Source organism: Pelmatolapia mariae, linkage group LG8 (assembly GCF_036321145.2).
Source record: "Pelmatolapia mariae isolate MD_Pm_ZW linkage group LG8, Pm_UMD_F_2, whole genome shotgun sequence".
Taxonomy (NCBI): domain Eukaryota; kingdom Metazoa; phylum Chordata; class Actinopteri; order Cichliformes; family Cichlidae; genus Pelmatolapia; species Pelmatolapia mariae.
The window spans coordinates 6815688-6838170 of NC_086234.1; the positions used below are offsets into that span (position 1 = coordinate 6815688).

A 22483-nucleotide genomic window follows, 5' to 3' on the forward strand; every position below is an offset into this window, starting at 1 on the left:
GTAGAGCACGTTGGGATGTGGTGGAACAGTCTTGGATGATGTGAAGGCATCAAACCTGCAGCAACTTATATGATGCTGTCATGTCAACGTCAACCAAAATCTCCAAGAAATGTTTCCAGCACCTTGTTGAATCTATGCCACAGTGTACCTAATAAAGTGTTAGTGAGTGTACATCTAGTTTAACTGGTCATCTGTTTCCCTTTGCTTACAATCTCTATGCAAAAATTGGCAGTTTACTGTGTAAATATTACAGCTGTATAAAACTTGTAGTTGCATCTGAAACACAAAGGAAGTTTACAAAAACAACATTTTTTAGTAATATGCATTTTAACATAGTTTTAACACTGAGTCATTAAACTGTAAAAGTCACTAAGTACTGTTACTTCTAAAGAAATCGGGGTTTATGGAGCTCCTGGTGGTTTAGTGTCCCCAGGGACTGCAAAGCTGTATGACCTGAGTCAAACACATACTATATAAGACAAGCAGTGTGTCATTAACTGGACAGGCAACAGGGATGTGCAAATAGTTTATTGGCAGATTGACAGAGCATTGTTTAATGTATATATTCTGTGACAGAATAACTTGAGATTGTAGATATAGTCAGAATTATTTTCTAGAGCATGGATTTGAAACATGGACAGTCATATTCATAAGAAAATACTGATTAAGAAAAACCCCAAACACACAAAAAGGCGAAATCATTCAAAGAGATGTACAGTAACTTAAAACCTGACAGACGCTCATCACAGTCAACATGTCAACCAACATGTGTCCTTCAGTAAACTAAGAAAAAAAGGAAATGTAGCGAAATAAAAACGTACTTGGTTCTGTTTCCGTTATGAGCTTGAGGAATGTGTCGTTAGAGACGTTTCTGCTTGAGTTAGTGTTTAAAGACATTTTCTAAGTTGGTGTTGGTGTTTAAATGAGAACGAGCAGAGATGCAGGCAGGCAGGGATGACGACAGATGACGCAAAGCGGACGTTTTCCATTCTAACTGTGCTAAAAATCACGAAAAACACGACTCGTCTCTAAAAGCCTCTACCTGTCATGCAGGTGTCTCCTAAACAGCAGTATAAAAAAACAAAACAGAAACATTTGCATCCGAGCAGTGATCCGCTCGGACAGTTTTGTGTACATTCCACATGTCAACGTCTAAAATAACAGTACTCTGATACAGAAAAAGATTGCATTGTTAGGCAGATTTCACTACAATAATCAAGAAATGTCTTAAATATGTGTTTCTTGTTCTTATTACTGCACTTTTACCCCTAACCCCCAGAGGATTCACATAGCATCATCGTACACGAGCGCTGGCTTTTCAGAACATGTTTGGACATTCAGCAGTTTTCATTTTCACAGCTTTGTGCTCCATGAGACTCCAGCCAAGCCCTGCCTATACACTTATTTCTCAGCACTGAGGAAGCAGCTGCTACGGCCATACGAACACTAAGATGATGAGTTGGAATATACACTTTAGTCCTGTCCAGACTTTACTTCCTGCTCCTTTTGACCAGCACCATAGAGCTCTAAGGCCCAGGTAGGCATGGCAAAGATTAACCGCCATCATCATAACTTCTGAGTGTGTATCTATGGTTAACTGTATCAAAATGGTAAAGCTAAATTAAAGGCAAAGGCAGGAGCAGCCACAAATGAATGTTCATTTATCTCTTATAATTAAGAAATAAAGGCTACGGTATTTCATATTGATCCCAATTATCTTTCAACCCTCAACCAATAGATTGAATCCAATTATTTTTATTATCCTTACACTGTGTTTTAAAGTCAAACTAATTCACAACCTTAATGCTGACTTTTCACATCTTTGCCACCTTCGCTCCTAAGTAACGTTATATCTGTTGCGGCGGTTTTCGGCCAACTGCACCAGCTCGTCGACGGTGTGCTCCAGGCTGTAGAAGTGCTTCTTCAGCAGTCGCCGGTTCATCCGTTGGTCTCTGAAACCCATCTCCAAAAGCTGGTCCATCTTGGAAGGGCCTTGTGTGGTAGCTGGGTCGATGCCTCGCTAGAGAAGAGAAGAGAAATGTGGGTGAATTTTTACCGAAGCAGGGTGGTAAGAGGAATATAATCAGGGATGTGTATCTTATGATTATGAGGTTGTTGTGACTAAAACTGCACTTTCTGTGGTTTCACTCATGTGGCTTCAGAAGGACTTCCAGAAATCCCTGGGAAAACGGCCCTAAGCGCCCTCGTTCTGTCAGTAAACACTTTACTGATCGCTTCCCCTCTCATCCAAGAGGCTTCTACAGAATTAAGGGGCTCCACCAAGGCCCAGTACAAAATAAATAATAATTAGTCTGAGCTGTGAATTACGCAAAGCTACTCTAGCGGAGTAAAAGAGGAAAAATCTGGAGTTTAAAATGGATCACTGTTTGAGGATGGATCACTGATTTAATATAGAAATAATCACATGATCCATTATATTGTTGATTATAGCGACTTTAAGAATTAATTAACCCAAAAATAATAAATAACACAGAACTTAGAGGCATTTTTACTGCAGTAAATGCTTTATGGGATTCAATCATAGCAAAAAAGAAGATACAGAGTATAACAGAGATGTTAAATTTTCTTTCAATCCTCATTAAATCCTTGAAGAGATGATAAATTCTGTGTGTGAGTGTTTCTAAACAGCAGGATGTGTTATATACCTCTACTGAACAGCTTGGTCCAGTGAAGAGAGCCTTATAAGCAGATGCTGCCACAGAAAGAGCTCCCTTAACAAGTCCCTCTGTGATTCCTCCTTGGCCCCTGCAACGAATACAGCGCTGTCGTTACACAACCTTGCACAGAACAGTGTTACAGGAAGCAATGTGGCACAGTTAGCCACGTTGTCACGAAACGCAGACAGCATGCCACAAATCTAAGAAATTTTACTGATCCTGCAGGATATTAATAGATCAAACAATAACATGAAACATGAACGTGTTAAAGACAGACGCACATTCAACAGAAATAAATCTTTGTTGTTTTTTTGTACCTTGGCTGCAGAGCATTGCTGGGCCTGGGATTATATGTCTCAAAGGCACTGGCTGCTGAGCCTGCTGATCTTGACAGACCAGATGATACTGCAGAACAGATAAAAAAAGGGAAATTACACAAAAACAAAGGTTAAATGAGGAACAAAACCCTTCGCTGAAGCAACAGATCCTTAAAGGTGGTGTGCAGTCTAACTTCCTGTCTTGGCTCAGTGGGCAAAATGTGTTTCCTAAGTAATGTGAGCTGTGCTGTTATTTATATCTAATGTAGTTACACCTAGCTGTGGCAGTGATACTCACCATTGAGGTGGACTCTTGGTTGATGCGGCTCATTTGGGTCACAGGCTGGAGAACTGGGATCGTCAGCCAGGTACAGTGCCTCAGACCTGAAATAATACAGAAACTTTTATTTTAAAAAAAATGAGGCTTGTTTGGGCATTGGGAAAAATACTGGCAGGGAAAAAATAATAACATTTTGCTTTCATATTATCTAACATCCAAATGTGTTCCCCATCTAACCTGGGTGAGTAGAGGGTCGGCGGGGGAAGCAGGGGGTCAGGGGATGGCACCACTTCAGGGGTTAAGGTCACCTCATCCACAGTTTGGGAGGCACAGGGCATCTGGTTCACACTGCTGTTTATTTGAGTGACTAGTGGAGGCCCAGCGTTTGCCAGTAAATCCTCAGCAGAGGCCACCTCTGTCAGCTCCTGCCTCTCTGCCAGTAGTGCATCCCTGCCTGGCTCCATGGTGGAATCTTCCTCTTCCTCCTGCTCTACATCCGATTTGTCCGAGGCCACAGCAGCACCAGTGCCAGGCTGTGACATGGCGGAGCTGTACATGGACTCCCCCAGAGGCCGGCTGGTGTCAAAGCAGTCTGGGAGGATGACACTGTAATCGTCAGAGGAGACTGAGGAGATCTGGCTGCTGATCTGAGGCACAAGAGAAGAATATGAGGATATTATTACATGAGAATTTCTATACAAACTCTCTTACAATAATTTAGATCTAATCAAGTCACCTCATCCCAGTCTTCCCCTTTGATTCCATCCTCCTCTTTCTCTTCTCGATCATCCGTCACGTTCTGGGTACCATCACAGACCTCAAAGTCTTTGTCCTCGTTATTATAACTCATACGCAGGTTTTTATTCTCTGGTTCAGGTGGAGAAACTTGCAAGAAGGAAAGAAATGACTAAAATCAACATCTGGATATTGAGGTCACACCATAACATACAAATAGAAACAGACATTTTGGTAGAAAAAAAGCAGAAACGAAAAAAATCCCAGATGTTGTGCACTAACTTGGCCTGGTTTCCTCTTTTTGGGCGATCCAGTTGAGTCCTATGTTTGTAGGCAGAACTGAAGTTTCAGGTTTAACGGCACCGATCTTATTTCCTTCTTGAAACTCATCGGTCTCCTCAGACTCATCTGTTTTCTCAAATTTCAGAACCGGGGAAACTACTGGAAACGTGTAAGAGTAGCACAAAAACAACAGCTTAGCACATTAAACAAGATGATGTTGACAACTGGTAAACTGGTAGGCTCCTCACCCTTTGGTTCGTGGCAGCAGCGCTGGAGCCTGCGAGGGGGTCTGTGGTCGGGGGCTTCTTCCAAAGCGAGGGATCGCATGACGGTCTCACACAGGAACTGCGCTCCACTGATCTCATCGTCCCTCTCCTCCTCCTGGGCCACAGGCGTAAACACCTCCTTCAGATTCCTCAGTTTCCGTCCTTAGGAAAGTCCAACGAACAATTAGATAATTAATTTTGCACTTCACTTACAGCCTACAGGACAGTAAGAATTTATTTAAATATACGTAAGCCAAACTATATGAGAATGACTTTTGAAGACATTCTCACCAAACCTCAGTCACTTATCTTGGAACAACTATGTCTTTAAAACTTTAAAACAAGACACTTTGGCTACCACGGTTTATAACTGAGATAATACAAGTATTTTGACTCCCTGCCATGATGGTGCTGTAGGATTAGTTTAAATCAGTTGTTAGTTTATGCGTCCTAGTTCTAATTAAACTGCATGGAAGTCCACTTAATTAAAAAAAATATAATTATTTTATTTGATTTAAAAATCACACTTTGATTGTTTTTCTTTTGTGATATTGTTCGGCTATTTAACTGTAAACGCCATAAATTTGCATTAAGTCCAGAAATTAAATCATGAAAGGTTCGAGTGGGCTGATCAGTGAGCCACCAGACAGTTACAGCAATTAGCTGGCTTGATTTTTAATCGACAGCTCGTGTTCTTTGTTGAGATGGCTGCAATTTCTTCCTTCCTGATAAAGTTTAACAGCGTTGATCCAGCAGCCATCACTCAGATGAATACTATCTTACATGACAAAGACACTTTTATTTTAAATGTTAAGTATGATTAATGCTTCTGTGTTAAATCTACACATTTGTAGAAACCTTCACTAAAGTTTGAAGTGCACTTCCACAGAAAACTGCCACCATTTTTTTTAAATGACTGGAAGATAATGATTGAACTCAAAGAGAGAAACTCCACCACCAGCTAGTGTCTTGGTGGCAAAACTGTTGAGCAATCCAAGAATACGGCCGTCAGGCACTTGTGTTGACGACACTGTAGGCTCAAAGCAGATTCAACACATATAGTATAAGTCATGCGTAAGTAATTAAGACTCATTGTGCAAACCAAATCTAATTAGAGGTACAAAGAGCTTAACCTGAACTGAAGTCTAATGTGTAAAATGACTGAAGCTGCCCTCTAAACAGCTGATTTAAGGCAAAAATACTTTTAATTCAAAAGTTTTAATTTTAGTCCTAACATCCCATGGCTTTGGCAGACTTAGTTTTCCAGTAATTGTAAGAATTCATACTGAATACACATTACTCTGTGTGTCTTCTATTACTCTATTCGCCTCACCAAAAAGTTTTCGGACTCCTGAGATCTCTGTTTCCTCTTTTTTGGGAGATGGGCTGGACTTGTCCAACACAACAGTGCAATAGGGAAGAGGGGATATACACGGTGTCAAATCTAGAAATGAATGAAGAGAAAACACGACACAGTTTATGTTTCTAAATCCTGATGCGTTCACTTGGTTAAACTGTTAAACCTGAAAAGAACAAAGTTCATCCAAAACCTTTATTCAAAAAACAGATAATGAATAATAACAGTTATTCTTCTTGTATTAAAGCATTAAACTTGACTCACCTGCAGGGGTGTTATGAGGAACCTTTTCCAGGTCGTCCGCAAAATTTAAATCCAGCAACTCAAAAGATAGAAGATCCTTAATAACAAAACAAATTAGGGAAAATACAAAAATAAGTGCCAGTGTACTTCTGCCAAGCTCTGTGTATAATTAAGAGCCAAGTACTGTTTGTTATTCAACAGATTTCACATATTTTCCTTATTAAAAGTTGCCCTTGCTGCTAGCTTTCAGGAGTATTGACTGAAGCTACTTTAAAGCATGTTTTAGGTTTCTGAGCTTTTTGAGTGCACACCTGTGCAGTCATGAAGTCCACTGGTGGGAAGTAGTAGTCTTCAGAGAAGAGGCCTGCCAAGAAGCCACTGTGGCCCTTCTTGGCCCGCGCCTCCTTCTCCTCTGGCTCCATCTCTTCCTTCAGTGGTCTTAGATCTTTCTTCTGAAGGACAAACAAGTGTGCCATCGTTAGTGTCACTAAAGTGTACTGAAACTTTTCCATTCATAATATTATTTTTTTTTATTTCACTTCTGGTGTTTATAGTATATGATCTTTTGTCATGCATTAACCTTTTTAATTCTTAATATTCTATTTTATCACAAGTACACAGAGTCACATGCTCACATACTGCAGTAGAGAACATTAAATATGTACAATGATTTACAAATTAGTTCCTATTTATTGTAAAATACCTCAACGCCATTATGTCAAATGTTGAAACTGATTTTTTTTTTTTTTGCTGTGAACAGAATTCAAAAAGTTTTAAAAGCAAATGTGATCCTATTCTTGCATAATAAAGGAATCCACTAGCTCAGCAGTCCAGAGCCTCCTATGTCAGACTTTTTTGTTTCATTATGCTTCAAATGTTTGCAATGGCTCACGAGTCTGGAAAGCAGGCAGGCCGGTTTAGTGGGGAGATTCTTTTACTATGAAGACATGCAGCTGTAATGAAGAATGTGATCTGAGATTTTCCTTTGTTGCACAGTCCAGAACTTCCTACAAACTCATGTCACGTCAGCAAATGTGTCTTGAAAGCCTGTACACAGTAGCATTACTACCCAAGTCATGTGTACTAAGGCCCGTCTTTACCATCAAGTATACTGGGTTTTCAAACTTTGACTGGTAAGACCACAAGACTGTTTTCCACTTTACTTCAGGGCATTTTAAAGACAGGTGGATTGTAAAATGTAGCCCCATTTTTACTTCTAAAGACCTCAGCCTGCCTGTGATGCTCTGTTTTTGTGCTTGGTTGCACTTTTCTTCACTTTTTTTAATGTGTTGCGGGCGACATCACAGTGGTTCTCTCTGCATGTTTGATTTGGTAAATGTTTTACACTGGAAAACCTTCCTGACCATAAAGGGATCTGTATGTGCTTCCGGGATAGAACCAGAACTTTTATACTTGTTAGGCAAAAGTGTAAACTACTACGCTATGAAACCACACATACACTAAATTAAAAAAAAAGTTTCAACATTTGATATATTATTACTGGACTGTTTTCGATTAAAAAAATATAGCTTCATGATTTAAAATATATTGCATTATAATTTTACTGATATTTTGCACAGCTGCCCAGCTTTTTTGAGAAACAGTAATTAATTTGGTAACTGATCTATCAATTATTTTTAGAATTTATTCTAAAGGTCACAGTCACACAGGCCTGGAAACTAGTTTGTGGACAACCTATACGGAAGAAAAAATAATTATTCACAAACCGGTTGCGAGTGATTGTTGTGAAATCGATTCCTAAAGTTCCTTTCACAAGGCCTACAAACAAACTGGTGACCACGTAGATGGTTGGCAGTGGTTTGCTGCAAACCTCCTTGTGATTCCTTCGGTCACCAACATGTTGTCGTGTGCATGGAAGATGCAAAGCAAACACTCACAAACTACTCACCAAGCAGCAGTGAAACCACGCAAACTGGAAACGGAGAACATGAAGTAAAAGTTGCGCCCTTTAAAATGTCGTGGTTGCAGTAGTAAGGCACAGCTTTTACTTTGAAGCCAGTTGTTCTCTCTTTTAAATTTCTCTGCAGCTCAGAGAGTAAAAGGCTAATCTTTGCACAGATGTTAGCATCTTTCAGGCTACAAGCCTGTGCCACAATGGCAATCTGCTAGCAACCAAAGAAATCACAAGGAGTTTTCATCCAGTGGGAGGCAGTAACCACCCACCAACCAGTAGGGAAAAATGCACTTTTCCCTCAGGTCGCCTGTGGGTCATCCACTGGTCTCCAAGCCCGTGTGACTGAGGCCTAACTTGCTATATTTGCTGTGTTATGAAAAGCAAATCCACACATTTAGCAAACGGGAAACATTTAAAATGCATTTTAACAGTTTAACTGATTGTAGAAAATATTTTAATGCTTCTGTCATGCTGTCACAGCCCTATAATTATCCTGTTTGTTTCAGAGAAATATGTAGAGTGCGTCATCCATGTCCACGACTAACAGCCTGAATTAAGTCAATAATCTAGATGTGCACATGTTGCAGCTGTGCAGGGTGTTACTGAATAGCAGACTTGCCAGTCGTTTTCTCTGATGCCTGAGTCCGGTGCGTTTGTCTCTTTGCTTGACCACGATGCTGCACCAGACACGCGGGCCAAACTGAGACCCACAGTGCGCCAGGCGCCAGTGAGAGGTGTACGTCCCGTCTGTCACAGGAGCTACTAAGGCCACACTGACCATTCCCACATGTCCGGGTGGCAGCAAGGGCACCGGCACCTCCCTCTTCTCCTCTGTTGCCAAGCTGAGGTTTCCCCACATGAACACTAGCTGGGTGCACGTACACACATACACAAAACACAAAATAGGAATACACATGCGAAAAAGCACAAAGACGAGAGCATGCAAAAAAGTCACACAACTAAAAGAATACATACAATCAAGTCAGGGGCACACACACATACCCACACACACCCACCCACACACACACACACACACACACACACACACACACACACATACACACACACACACACACACACACACACACACACACACCCATCCATTCAAACAATGACAAAGACTTCAAACTTAAACTACAACACAGATTAACTGAATTAAAATAAGAAATATCTTAGACAGAGAGGGCGTTAGTGGTATTACGCTGGGTAAAAAATCTTAACAGGTGTTAGTGGATAAGAAGAGGCTATGAGTACAGTGGGGGCTCAAAGTGGAAGTAAAGCAGGAGGGAAAGATAGAGTGCAGCCTGTCCTCTTGACGAGTGGGAGGGGTACCTTAGTCTCTGAGGTCCAGCAGATAGAGCCCGTGTTCTTCATCTTCCAGTATTTGATGAACTTGGTACCAGGCTCCAGATTGGTGCCGTCAGGCAGATTTTCATCCAGAAACAAGGCAGCCATAGTGGGCACCAAGGACGTGTGCGAGACCCCGGGACCCCTAGTTTCAAGTGTACAGAGCATTGTTGAAAAAAGCCCTGGTTTCTTATAATACCCATCTTTTGTTCTCTACGAATCAAAAAAGCAGGACCGCAGATTTTTTTTTTTTTTTTTTTTTGCAGCTCAAAAGCAATTTTCTTAGAAAATCTATGAAGCAGCAGCAGCAGTTTTCACATTGAGGTAGTTCCAACAATTTCCACCACCCCAGAGCAGCCAGCGATACACTCATACAGACTAGATTACAAAGATGGCATATTTTCATTTCTTTTCTTGGAAAAAAAGACTTTTTTGCATCCATGCTGGGTTCAAGGTACCCAGCACTGTCGGACGCTCTTCCGAGGTGGCTCTTACTCTGGACTGGAGGCCTGGGGTTCAGGGACCAGGGCAGGGATGGAACCTTGGGCTGGGGCTGGACCTGAGGCTGTGTCTGAGGCAGTAGGAGGGGACAGGGCAGGGACCTGGGTGGATGTGGAGGCCATGTTTGTCAGAGTGGCTCTTCCTGAGGTAGAGGGCCCACTCCACTGCAGCCCCCTCTTCTCCAGTCTCAGTTTCTTCTTGATTTCCTTCACTTCGGCTCTTAGCTGCCTTCTTTCTGCTTTGAGGCGCTGTCGTTCGGCCTTGCGCACTGTCCTGTCTCCTCGCCTTGGGAACCTGGTTTAAAATGTCATCAGGAACACCTATTTGTGGACTATCAAATGTTTATTTTCCAAAAACAAAATCATCAAAATTCCCATTGATAAGTCATTAATTACAGTAATCTAGCTGCAAGAATAATTTACAATCCCACTTTGTGTGTGTTTCTATTCATATTTTCCTTCATTAATGCAGAGTTATCCTCAGATTAGGTTGTTTACCTTAACTCTCCTGACATTCCATGTTCTGGGATGGAGAGAGGTGTCTTGGTTCTCACGAGGTTGTGGCTAGGGTCATGGCTATGTCTGCACATCTCACACAGGATGCAGGATGGGCACACGCTGGCGGGGAAAATAACAAAGACATTAATGTAAACATTTACACAGCTACTTAAAAAACAACAAGCATGTACAAATGGTTAAAAACAATGTTGTGATGACTAGAGTTAATTTCATGCATACCTGCATTTGTAGGCTCCTTCAGAGGTGAGTTTGTTGCAGCTGCTGCAGTTTGGGGTGTAGCCAAGGGATCCATTCGAGGTGGAGGGGCCTGGTTTGGGTCCCATAATACCGCCAATAGCCCCAATTGCCTCAGGGGGACCTTCAGGGGATTTGTGGGTACAACACTGGACAGAAAAGTCGCTGCACATTCTTTCTACTACCTCCTTTACCACCTCATCCTTAAACTATGAAAAACAGAAGCAGAGCACAGTATTTTATTTAATCGCAAATCAAAAATAAAATGTTCAATGTAAAAATACTGCTTCACAGCAGCGGTTAAATTTTACCTTCTCCATGTATGATCTAAACCACATAGGAGGGGGCTCATCATCTGGTTTGTTCCCCTTGTTATCTTTTACTGCTACCTGCATGAAAATACACCATTCTTCAGTTAAGTCACAAAATCAGAGATTTTAGCTTTTAATAAATAAGCACAAACCTTTCCCTCAACAGGCACAAAAACTTAACTGACTTGAGGCACCAACTTTATTAAAATGATTTCAAAGGTACTGCACATGTGAGAATCTATAGGGAGAAGAAAGTTGGGGGGAAGAGTAGAATTACTTACAGCTTCTCGCTCAGGGGTGACCTGCGTGCCTTTGTCCACTGTTTTAACCCTTGAGGGGTAAGGAGGAGCGGGTCGAAGGTCTCCTTTCAGCTCCTTCACCTCAGTCTTCAGTGGGCCCCCACAGGCCTGTCCTTTCATCTTGTACACATTCATGTGCAACTGGTTTCCCTGCTTCTCTGCACTCTGCATGGAGAATTAGCATAGAATGCAAACCGCAGTCAAGTGACATGAGAACACACAGTAGCAACGTGATGTGTGTACAGATGCATAGTACATATACTGCACATATATTCTGTTATTTTCACCATTTGTTCTTCTATAGCTTTAGTAGTCTAATTAAGGACACAGTTGTGTTGTTTATGTCTTAAGTGTAGTTTTACAGTGCAAGTTCTCTATGTAAGGATATATACTATAGCAGTGGTTCTCAAACTGTGGTACGCATACCACCTGTGGTATGTGGGCTCCCTCTAGTGGTACATGTGAAGTCTCCAATTTTTTTTAAAGATTGAATAATATACCATGTTCTGATTGAAAGATTTCTGAAAAATTAAAATAGTTCTGCTATCACTTCCGACATAAATGAAGACAGAAAACTAAACAGCAGCGACGTTTTTAGGGTTACTGAAGTTGGGCTAGCTGGTACATAATGATGGCCAGCGACACAGCTATGTTAGCATAATATAAACACAGTGAAACTGGAGGCTGAACGCTAACTTTTTTTCCACTTGATAAAAGTTAACGTGAGGGTTCCCGATGGGTTGGGACAAACGCAATCACATGGCAGGATGCTGTAAATGGACCAAACTTCAGTCAGGAGAACGACTGAGATAATCCATCCAAAATACGAGGTTAGTCATTAATATACTGCTGCATGGGCTGGGCTGTAGTTACACGGTAAGGTTTTAAAAACTGAGCTTTAAAATGAACAGGGGTGATATAACCGAGAGAGGCTGACAGTGATCAATGCCATTTTTAGGGGCTTGTTCAGATTAAATAGAACAAGATACACAACAAAAACACAAGAGCCTTAATAAACGCAGAGTAGTTTAGACCCAGAAGCAGGTTTCATCACGTCATCACTTAAAGATTGGATATCCCGCCTGCTGTTAATGTTTTAATGCAGTACAGTTGTTAGTATTATCACTTGTCACATCCTGTTCATGACAGTTAAAATAAATAACATTCATAAAATAAATAAAATTGTCTCGTGTAAACTGTATATGCTGTTAAGTAACCCTATACTACTGTACTTTAAGAGCCATATATTTTATGAGGTGGTACTCTTTTTGAAAAGTTTGAGAATCACTGCTCTACATTAACAAAAGCTATCACTCTGTCATTTCTGTTTAAACCTAGCACTGCTACAGTACCTTGATGGCTTCTTCATATTCATCTGTGGGGGGAAAAAAACAAACAAACAAACAATAAATAACTTCACATTTTGTGACTCAAATCTGTATTTTTCCCTGGTATTTTGATATGTTCATGTAGGGGTACACCAGGAGTAAGGGTTAAAAAATGTAGGTTCCAAATGTATTAACTTTCCAGCAATGTATCTTAAAACCAGTTAACAACTTAAAAGACACAGCTTGACTCCACACATCATTGTTTACTGTTATGCATATTATGCTACATGTCCTGCAGGCAGAGCTGTGAGTATTCAACACAATGCATACAAAACCGGTTTGAGCGACACACATTTTTTATAACTAACGCAGAAAAGGATGTTGATCACAATCCCTGTAACCAAAAGGCAGCTGCCTCCACCATGGAGTGTTTGAGCCTACAATAGAATTACCCATTTGTTTTACCTGTGCATTTAAATGTCTTTGATCTTAACACCCCACTGTTGTCTTCCAGGCCCCTGCTGTGTTACCTTTTGTCTCTGTTTAACACCTTTGTGTGGACCACATGTTTTGCATGGCCTTTCAATGGTTCACATCGGTTTAGCTGTTGGTAAGTCCACTGTATTTAGGTAAATGTACCACCAAAGCAAATTCTGAAGACAGGACTTGACATAATTTCTACAATACATGTTATGAATGCCAATATTATCTATCATAGATCCATATCAGGTTAGGAATCTATCAGTTGGACAGCTTTCCTGAATAAAAAACAGGTCATTAGGGGGTGACTATGCATGTAAGCATAATGGGTTAGGATGTAGTTAGGGAAAAGAGTCTTTGTTATCTTAGTTAACAGAGGTTTGTGCTTTTTCATGATATTTTTCAGCCATCTGATAATCAAACATGTATTTGAATTTTGAGTATATTAAACCAAGCTTTAAACAAATGCTGGCTACATATATTTTTAACAAAGTCCTGGTGATTTACCTTTGAAGGAAGACCTAAACCTAAACATATTCAACATAAAATATATAGAAAACAAGTAATTAAATATTGTCCTCACCTTGACTGTTTATGCAAATCTGAAATATAAGGTAAATGAAAAATTAAAAACTGAACTTGGACTCTGCCAAAACATTAGCACTGAAAATCTACTATGTACACAATCCCTTACCTCTTCATTGTCTTCATCAAAGTATTTCACTTGAAAGTGGTTGATCCCAAATGATGCTTTGATCTGAAAAGTAACGCAGAACAATTGAGAACAGTTCAGTTTTTCTCCTCACACGTGTTAGGAAAAACATGAACCATGTCTGAGTCAGTGAGAAAGACCTCCACAGCTGGATACTGTATTATACATATGTAGTAACCTTAAATCAAACTGAGCACGTCCTCACTTGTGTGCCTATATTTTGTAAAGCTCCGGTTGGCTTAAAAAATATTATTTACAAATACATTATTGTTATTGTCGTAACAACATCGATTATCCTTTGGGAGCTCTGTTTATATGTCTAGGCCAAAACGTCTAGGCCTACTTTTTCACTAAACTGCGCCAGCGTTTAGCCAAGACTCTGCTAGCTGCTTACCCAGACTTCAACAGCTTCCCACTCCAATTTATCCATATCCTGAGCCAGAAACCTCTTCACGTTCCCCCGGAAATTGACTTTAATAGTAACAGGGAGCCCCATGTCCACCGTCTATGGGTGCTTAATGGCTATCATTTGCGTGAAACCCGGCCTGTGTGAGCCCCGCTGCCCTCGGATGTTTTCTCTTGTTTACATCGTCAGCTGCGTCTAGAAAAAGACGGTGACGTTGCGCGCAAGCGCAGTCGCAACACCGCCTCCGTCGCATGTTTATTGTCGTCATCTTTAAGCTCACGAAGTGTGGCAGACAAGTGATAAGCCACACGTTTACAGGTGAATTGAATGCTGTTGGGACAATCGTTCTGCTCATATTCGACTACATAAGATGTCTTCACTCCTCAAGGTGGATAGTGAAATTAAAACCAAGGTGAGGTTTGGCCTTTTGTGAATTCCAGTTGAGTTTATACTGCGTGTTGTTGTTGCCATGTTCTTTGCTAGCATGTTAGCCACATTTAGTAGCATGATGTGGGAGCTCGGATAAGGCCAGGCTAAGAGCAGCTACCGGCTAACCGGTTTCTTGTTTCCCGCCTACTGCAGTACACCTGTCAAACCGTTCCCCAGGTGTGGTGTCAGGGTGGCGCTAAGCGTAACGGGGATCTAGATGAAGTTTGATTTACAGCCCCCTGTGCTGGGAAAATGGTTGCTGCTACTACGACCACATGCACTGAAGAAGGCCTGAGCCACCAAGTTAGCTAACTCAGCCAGCTGCCGTTCACACCGGCGTTGAGTTACCAATGCTAGAGGTTGTCTCTCACACTGATGACCCGGTCATGTGTTTAAAACTGGACCAAAATAAAGTTTACTGTCGTAAAATGAGTATTTTTTTTTGGTATTCAAACTCTCGTACGTCTGTTTGTGTTTACAGGTCGCTGCTTTCAAGGAACGTATCACCGCAGAAGTAAGTCTCTGTCTTACGTTGTAAATTAAATATATACATGCAGAGTTTATCCTGGCTCATAGCGAGCCTTTAGGGGCCTGTAGTTAAGGCGTAAAGTCTGCTTCTTTATTTAATGGAAGCCTGCGTCCAGCTATGAGTAAATTAAATCTAACTTACTAAAGGGGGAAACACCAGTCTGGTACTGGTAATACACCTTTTGTTCTATTTGAGCACTCAAAGCACTTTCTATTAAGCCCCATTCACCCAATTGCACTCTTTCTCACACACACACACACACACACACATTCAAACAGCATTTTTATCTGTACTTGAGCACTGTTTATCTGACATTCACACACACTCACCCACACACACACACCCCAGTTGATGGATTGGGGACAACTGGGGTTAGTATCTTGGCAAAGGATACATTAACACATGTAGTGGAGGAACAGGGGATAAATCTACCAACCTTCTGATGTGTAGCTAGTGCGCAAGCTCACAGATATAGATGTTTCTATATATGTATAGCTAAATGTGTATATTTGGTGAGCACAGTTTCATACACACCTATTATGACTGTGATGTCCAAGACTCCACTAACACTGCACATTTCTTCCAGGCAGAGGATCTAGTCGCCAATTTTTTCCCAAAGAAGTTACTGGAACTTGACCATTTCCTCAAGGTCAGTTAATTGTACATTCAGCTAAATAAAGTTGGCATAATTTTAAATCTTTGTGGATAGTTGAAACTCATTCCTTCCAATGTATTATTTGGCGTTAAAGTTCATTATCTGTTAGTCAGTCTTTACAGGGCTCGCAAAATCGCTAGCCCGACGTCCCGGGGCTAGCGATTTTTCCAGTCGGGCTACCAAAATCCATTTCCGCCCTGCCCGTCGGGCTATCATAGGAAGGAAAGATATGTCAATGCTTTTGCATTCTTTCACAAATGTAGCTGAGTAATTATGTCATCGATGAGCCACTGTCAATATGTGACACATTGAAATCGCGTTTGAATTGCGCTTGTTTTTTGCTTTCACTTTCACTTTGCGATCGCGAACTGTGTATAGAGAGCAGCAGCACTGATTGGTAAGTCACAGATTAATTGCGTACCAATTCCTCTGGCATCGTCTTATCAATCGTTAGCTTACTATCAAACATGACAAGTGAAATCTCCTGCAGCAAGCTTAAACATGTGATAGAGGTTGATTGCGCAGAGAATTGCTGACCGTTATGTAAGTACGTGTGTAAAAGCAGATGGATTTACGCAGGTATTTTAGTTCTGCAGAGTCAAACAAGACAGGTCAGGGTGAAGAAGGGGCAGCCAAAGAAAAGCCTACCACAAAACGGAAAAGTTATGACAAATCAGACTATGAGGCAAAAGGAAAGCGCAGCTTTTTTGGTTTCATGGACAAAAGAATTTATGTGGCTGGAATATGACGAGCTAAATAACATAATGTTCTGCCGGGTGTGTTGTGAGTTTCCCTCGATTTCTGAGTCGACAAGCGCCTTTGTTACTGGGACCAGTCATTTTAAGAAAGACCCCATCAGAACCCATGAGAAATGCAAGAAATGCATTATTGCTCAGTCTGCAGTATCTTTCCCAGAACAAACACCAATTGCAAAAAACATACTAAAAATAAACCAAGCATAACAAGAAGTCCTGAAAAAGCTGTTTAGAACAGCGTGCTATGTTGCAAAGAGTGAACTACCATTGGCAAAATTTAGCAGTCTTTGCAAACTTTAAAAAGCAAATGTCCTAGATCTTGGTTCCACTTGCCTCTTACCCGTGATTTCAGTGGAAATTTCAAATTCAGGATCTGACACAGACTGATTCATGTTCTACACAGTTCTTGCAAGCTCATAGAAATTTCTGTTCAATTAGAACCAAATATTTGAGTTGATGGTTGTAATTTGTGTTTTAAATATTTTTAGACTGATGTTTTGTTTCCTTTACAATATTATACATTAAAGTATAATATTGTAAAGGAAACAAAACATCAATCAAAAAATTGTCCTCTTTTTTTTAATTCGGGCTACTTAAATTTATTTTGGGCTACCAAAAACTGACGAGTGCCTGCCTGAAGGGCTACCAGGGATTTTGAAATTTTGCGAGCCCTGCTTTATCAGTTGTCCAGAATTAAAATAGTAACAGCCAGTAACCCTAACCCCCTAACCCTAACTGGTCATCAGCAAACATAAACATCTCTATAAAAGCAAACAATTTGAAGTCCATCATTTTCCAGTGAGGTAGGTTGCTCACAAGAGGAAAACATTGAAATGGCTGGTAATAATCACTGTCAACTCGCACTCAAGGTCACACTATACAATGTTCAGATGTAATTTTTGTAAGAGTTATATCTCTGACTTTACAGGCCTCAGTTAGAATGTGAAATGTTAAAGTGCATGACAGCACAATTAAAGACTGGACTAGTGTGGCTTGTTTGTAAGATTTGCTGGGAGAAGGCTCTTCAGCCACAGGACCTGGCCACCTTCCAGTCACAGAGGCGACCATGAACTCCTCTCTGTCCTAAAATAAATTCAGATGTGAGGCCATCTGTTTAACAGCTAAAGTTGGGTCACAAAAGCCAATGATCTTCAACAGAATGAGTGAAAAAGAGAGAATAAGGTGTTTTGTGTGGCAGGGATTTATGAGACTGTGTATTAGTAAATACCTGTAAACCTTAATGAAGTGAAGCAGCATATAAAGAGTGGGCCAAAATTCCTCCTGTAAGAGACTGATATCATACAGAAAACCATTCAGGTTGTTGCTGCTAAAGGTGGTTCTACAAGCTATTGAATCATGGTGTGTTCTTAGTTTTTCCTCACACTGCTTCTGTCCTATCGCTTGGTTATTGTTGACTACATAATGATATAATCATATGAAGTCTTGGACATTACTGTATATGTCACTACATAAGTCATATGTAGTTCTTCTGTGTTTGTATTCATCTGTTTTTTTCAAACCTTCTAGATCATCTTTTTTGATGTCCTGACATGTGAAATAGATTAGATTTGGCAGCAGATGTGCTTTCTTCTTACCATGTCTGTATATTTATATTTGTACCATGTCTGACAACTAATGTTCTCATTTTTTTTCAGGATCCAAGCATAAACATCACTGAACTGAAGGAAATTCACTCAGACATAAATCTGCCAGTGCCAGATCCCATCTTGTTCTCAAATCTCCACGACGGACTAGAAGCGGTGAGGATACATTTTAGAGTTCGATTTCGTATGGTTACAGTAACTGTTGGTGAGGCAAGGATGAGAAGTTGTTCGTAACTGTTGCATCTCTCTCACAGCAAAATGCCAAAAAGAGGAAGCTGGAGGATGGAAGTGCGGATGACATGGGTAAGTACAGTTTTGCTAGCTGAATATTTAGTCTGTATTTTATGTATTTTTAACTTTTTACTCCTTTATCAGTGACTGGCACCAAGGTCTTTGTCATGCCTGATGGGATGATGAAGAGCAATGCAAACCTTGTTGATCTTATTGAAAAGGTCAAGCCCGAGATCAGGACACTCATAGAAAAATGTAACACAGTAAGTAAGAGCTCTAAAGTCTTTCATCTAAGTAAGTAAGTTATTTTGGCCATTTGGCATACCCAGCAAGGAGCCATGAACTTACAACAAAGCTAGGAATGTGTGACAAATGAAGGCTTACTAATGAAACAGGAGAAGCAAGGCACAGATTTAAGAGTCGGGACTGAAAACAAGCAAAGGGTATTGAATTTTTCTTTTTATAAGATGACTATCACATGCTCAGCATCAGCTAAAATACTGTTGGCGTAAGTGTTTACTTGTCAGATGTTGCATCCTCTTTTCTTATCTATATTTGTCTCTTTCTGCAGGTTAAAATGTGGGTTCAGCTCCTCATCCCCAGGATAGAGGATGGGAACAACTTTGGGGTGTCAATCCAGGAGGAGACAGTAGCTGAACTCAGAACAGTTGAAGGGGAGGCTGCATCTTACCTCGACCAGATATCAAGGTTTGCAGAACCTTGCAGAAATCCCAATCTCATATGAACATCCCAGCTTTGGGATTTGTCTTTAAAATGTGAAGTCGCTTTCATATTAAGAGACCATCTTTGTCTTTCTTCTGTACCTCCAGATACTACATCACAAGGGCAAAGCTGGTTTCTAAAATAGCAAAATATCCACACGTGGTAAGTGAATAGCTTAAGTACTAGAAAGTAAAAAGCCATATAAGCTGTACTATAGATGTCAAAGTCTATCAAATGCTGAGAAATTAACTATTTGCTTTTTTTTTTTTTTTTAAAAACAATTTCTTTCAATTAAGAGTTTTTCCTTTATACATATAAACAAAAGGAGAAGAGAAGGATTACAGATGATTTGTACATTTGGGATAATTAACCTATACACTTAAGGCTGTAAAATAACTATTTGGGTTTTATAAGAAATATTGAGAGAAAAAGAGAAAGCCTTTAAAAAATATGTGGTCTTTGGTTTTAGGCTGTAAACGATGACATCTAGTGGTTTACAACATGTATAGCAGCCAGTTGCAGCTAGCGCCAAAGGTACAACACCTTGCTCATTTACAATTTGTTACTTTTGTCAGAAAGGTTCAATTTATATCCTGTGTGGAGAGAATTTAAAGTTTTGGCAAACTGCTCTAACTTTGTGTCCTTAAAAAAAAAAAACCAATAAAAATAAAAATGTCAGTATTTCTCTGCAGAAAATTAAGAGAACATAGATTAAAACAAAAGAGTTTAAACTTCAGGGAATTCAGTTTGTCCAGTTGTGAATCAGAAATCATTGTAAAACCATCATGTGCTTGGGTGTAAATGAAAGTGACAGCAGGTGCACTGGAGAGGCAAAAAACAAGATGAGCTTCAACTCCTTTACGTCTGTCACATGTGCTCAGTGTAGACCTGCGCCCATTTGAAGAGAATAGGGTGCCAGGGAGGACCTGCCAGTTCTGGTGTTCTCAGTCGATTTCCCTGCACGGTGCTGGTCGGTGAGCACAGGTCCCACTGAAGAACACCAGGCCCTCATGCCACCCTCATGGAGTCAGTTTCTGACAGTTAGATCATTAACATCCAAACCAGTGGCCCACTCAAGGTCTTTTTGTAAAGGCTGTGGCAGTGTTCTTCCTCACAGAAAGGAGCAGATGTAAGTGCTGCTGAGTTTAAAGCAGAGTGTGTTTGTATATCTGGAAGAATTTAAAGCTCTTATGTGTTTGCCTGTTTCTGTTAAAACTCTATGAATCGGTCACCCTTGAAAAAGATTTTAATCTCAAGGTGCATCGTGGTTAAATAAAAGTTGATTAAAAATTGTCTTGTTGCAGAATTGAAAGTTCTTATTATCAATTATCCTTTAGTGAAATGACAAACTCAGCCTATCTGCACCCATTTCCACTGACTTCGGCAGTTCTGTTTTATATTTAAAAGAAGATGTACAATTAAAAATAAACATAGAATCAACTTTTTTAAACAGGAGGACTATCGGCGCACAGTAACCGAGATTGACGAGAAGGAATACATCAGTCTGAAAATCATCGTTTCGGAGCTCAGAAATCAATACGTATGTTGTGGCCTTCATTATTTATCAGCATCTATTTATACTTGCCTGCATTCAGAAAGCAGAATAACTGATATGTTTGCTTGTTTCCAGGTAACGTTACATGACATGATCCTGAAGAACATCGAGAAGATCAAGAGGCCTCGAAGCAGTAATGCTGACGCTTTGTACTGATGTTCATCCAGCTGTCTCAGCATCCACCCACCCACCCCACGCCGTCTGCCCCCTCGTCTCTTCACCATGCCTGTTGAGCTACAGTAGCCGGGCCCTGGTCCACAGGACTACAGCTAGACATTCACCTTCTCCAATACAATCAAGACAGCCCAATACAAAGACATAGCTTCTATAGATGGACACATGTTTTGTTTTGTTTTGTTTGTTTTAATTGTAAAATATTGTTTTTAAACCGTTTGAAGAGTATTCACTCAGAAAATGGGGAGACAGATCATAAGCCCTTTTCAGACGTGCGCCAGATATCATTGCTATTAAACTGATGGCAGTCTGTCATGCACTCATCAATTTTATGTTAATGTTCCTCATGTTTGTTCGTAATTTGCAGAGAAGTTCTTGTGTGCATGCGATATGTGGCAGCTAGTATTATCCGTATAAGCGGTGAAGTGTCACCACACTTGCATCTCTTTCTGAGTGCAGGGCCTCTCTGTGTATGTGCAAGGAGCTGTACCCCGTCATTCCCACTCGGGCTTGGAAAGGATAAAACTCTTTCCTGGTTTAGTAATCCCAGAAGAATGATTTAAGTGGTGCCGATGAGATAAAATACTATTAAAATGGTCTTGTTGCTGTTCAGGACCTGCGCATGCCATTCTGCTACCGCATGAATTCAGGATTTTGCAGAGTGAATAAAAATGTTAAGCAGTCTGGCTCGGTAAAGTTAAGATGGCTGTTTATTTGAAAAGTGCATGTCTGAAAGGGGCTTCTGATATCAAAAAGCGCTTTGTATTTTTTAATTTTAATTAAACATTTTGTCCTCAGATCCTCGTGAACGGCCTCATTTGTAGCTCTTAAATATTCAGAGCAAAGTGGTTTGTCATTATTGCCCATTTGTTGTTTTAATTATTTTGTCTTATATTGGACTCCTGCTGCATCATCAGTACAGTGGTTCATAGGAAATGCAAAACATGCTGTTAATTTGTTCTGCGAATGTTACACATTGCGACGTGTAGATATCACAAAATATGAAAACGATGCAAGTTTTAAGTCGTGGGCTTAAATGATTTCAGTGAAAATTCATGAGTCAATAGCTTCTTTTATGTTGGAGCACTCATTGTATTGAATAAAAGACTGTTTTTTGATAAGACATTTGGAGGCATGTTGTAGGGTTTTTTTTGTTTGTTTGGTTTTGAAATTTGAAGCAAAACATCAAATACTGGTGTGACATGGATACAATGTTTCCTCTTGACCTGCAGATGTCGCTGTGGCTTGTAAGTGCTTGCTAGTTTAAGCCAAGGTGTAAAGGTCCCGACTTTTGTGTGTTTAAATATCAAATCCTTTGTCCCATGTGCATTTATTTCACACAGAAGTCAGCATCCCAAATATATATAAAAGCAAATCCACAGTTTAAAAATTAAAGGTCAAGTGGTGCTTAATGGGATTGCACTGAATGGGTGTCAGATAGGAAAGTTTTGAGGTAACTTTACTCGCATGTTAAGCAACTCAAAACTTGAGATTCCTAAAATTTAACTAACCAGCAGATTATGATATTATAGATTAATTGGCTACTTTATTAGGCGCACTTTTTCAACTTCTCGTTAGGAGAAATATCTAATCAGACAACTGCATTGCAGCAACTCGAC

General features: G+C 40.3%; 2 protein-coding genes across 3 annotated transcripts; one reads left to right on the top strand and one right to left on the bottom strand.

The window, feature by feature from the left end:
- Positions 1 to 510: 510 nt before the first annotated feature.
- Positions 511 to 14399, bottom strand: nbr1a (NBR1 autophagy cargo receptor a). Of its 2 annotated transcripts, XM_063482615.1 has the most exons (22): positions 14198 to 14399; positions 13786 to 13848; positions 13675 to 13693; positions 12636 to 12658; positions 11266 to 11448; positions 10985 to 11062; positions 10659 to 10882; positions 10419 to 10538; positions 9916 to 10215; positions 9406 to 9565; positions 8693 to 8941; positions 6470 to 6610; positions 6180 to 6255; positions 5892 to 6002; positions 4541 to 4720; positions 4293 to 4451; positions 4012 to 4160; positions 3513 to 3922; positions 3294 to 3379; positions 2996 to 3083; positions 2667 to 2766; positions 511 to 2020 (listed from the first exon to the last, which is right to left on the bottom strand). In XM_063482615.1, the coding sequence occupies exons 1-22, from the start codon at positions 14297 to 14299 to the stop codon at positions 1838 to 1840; spliced, it is 3204 nt and encodes a 1067-aa protein (XP_063338685.1). In that variant the 5' UTR covers positions 14300 to 14399; the 3' UTR covers positions 511 to 1837. The 2 variants fall into 2 exon arrangements, with proteins under 2 accessions (XP_063338685.1, XP_063338686.1); XM_063482616.1 differs by lacking the exon at positions 9916 to 10215.
- A 77-nt stretch (positions 14400 to 14476) lies between these two features.
- psme3 (proteasome activator subunit 3) lies at positions 14477 to 21953 on the top strand. Its single transcript, XM_063482617.1, has 10 exons — positions 14477 to 14621; positions 15120 to 15152; positions 15754 to 15816; positions 18233 to 18337; positions 18436 to 18484; positions 18557 to 18675; positions 18984 to 19120; positions 19243 to 19297; positions 20589 to 20675; positions 20766 to 21953. The coding sequence occupies exons 1-10, from the start codon at positions 14580 to 14582 to the stop codon at positions 20844 to 20846; spliced, it is 771 nt and encodes a 256-aa protein (XP_063338687.1). The 5' UTR covers positions 14477 to 14579; the 3' UTR covers positions 20847 to 21953.
- The last annotated feature ends 530 nt before the right edge of the window (positions 21954 to 22483 follow it).

Excerpts from the sequence above, each read along its gene's own strand:
- nbr1a (XM_063482615.1), bottom strand. The coding sequence starts at position 14,299 with ATGGGGCTCCCTGTTACTATTAAAGTCAATTTCCGGGGGAACGTGAAG. Across the intron at positions 10,216-10,418 it reads GGAATGTCAGGAGAGTTAAG|GTTCCCAAGGCGAGGAGACA; the intron begins GTAAACAACCTA and ends ATTTTAAACCAG. Across the intron at positions 2,767-2,995 it reads AGCAATGCTCTGCAGCCAAG|GGGCCAAGGAGGAATCACAG; the intron begins GTACAAAAAAAC and ends TATTCGTTGCAG.
- psme3 (XM_063482617.1), top strand. The coding sequence starts at position 14,580 with ATGTCTTCACTCCTCAAGGTGGATAGTGAAATTAAAACCAAG. Across the intron at positions 15,817-18,232 it reads AACTTGACCATTTCCTCAAG|GATCCAAGCATAAACATCAC; the intron begins GTCAGTTAATTG and ends ATTTTTTTTCAG. Across the intron at positions 18,676-18,983 it reads TCATAGAAAAATGTAACACA|GTTAAAATGTGGGTTCAGCT; the intron begins GTAAGTAAGAGC and ends CTCTTTCTGCAG.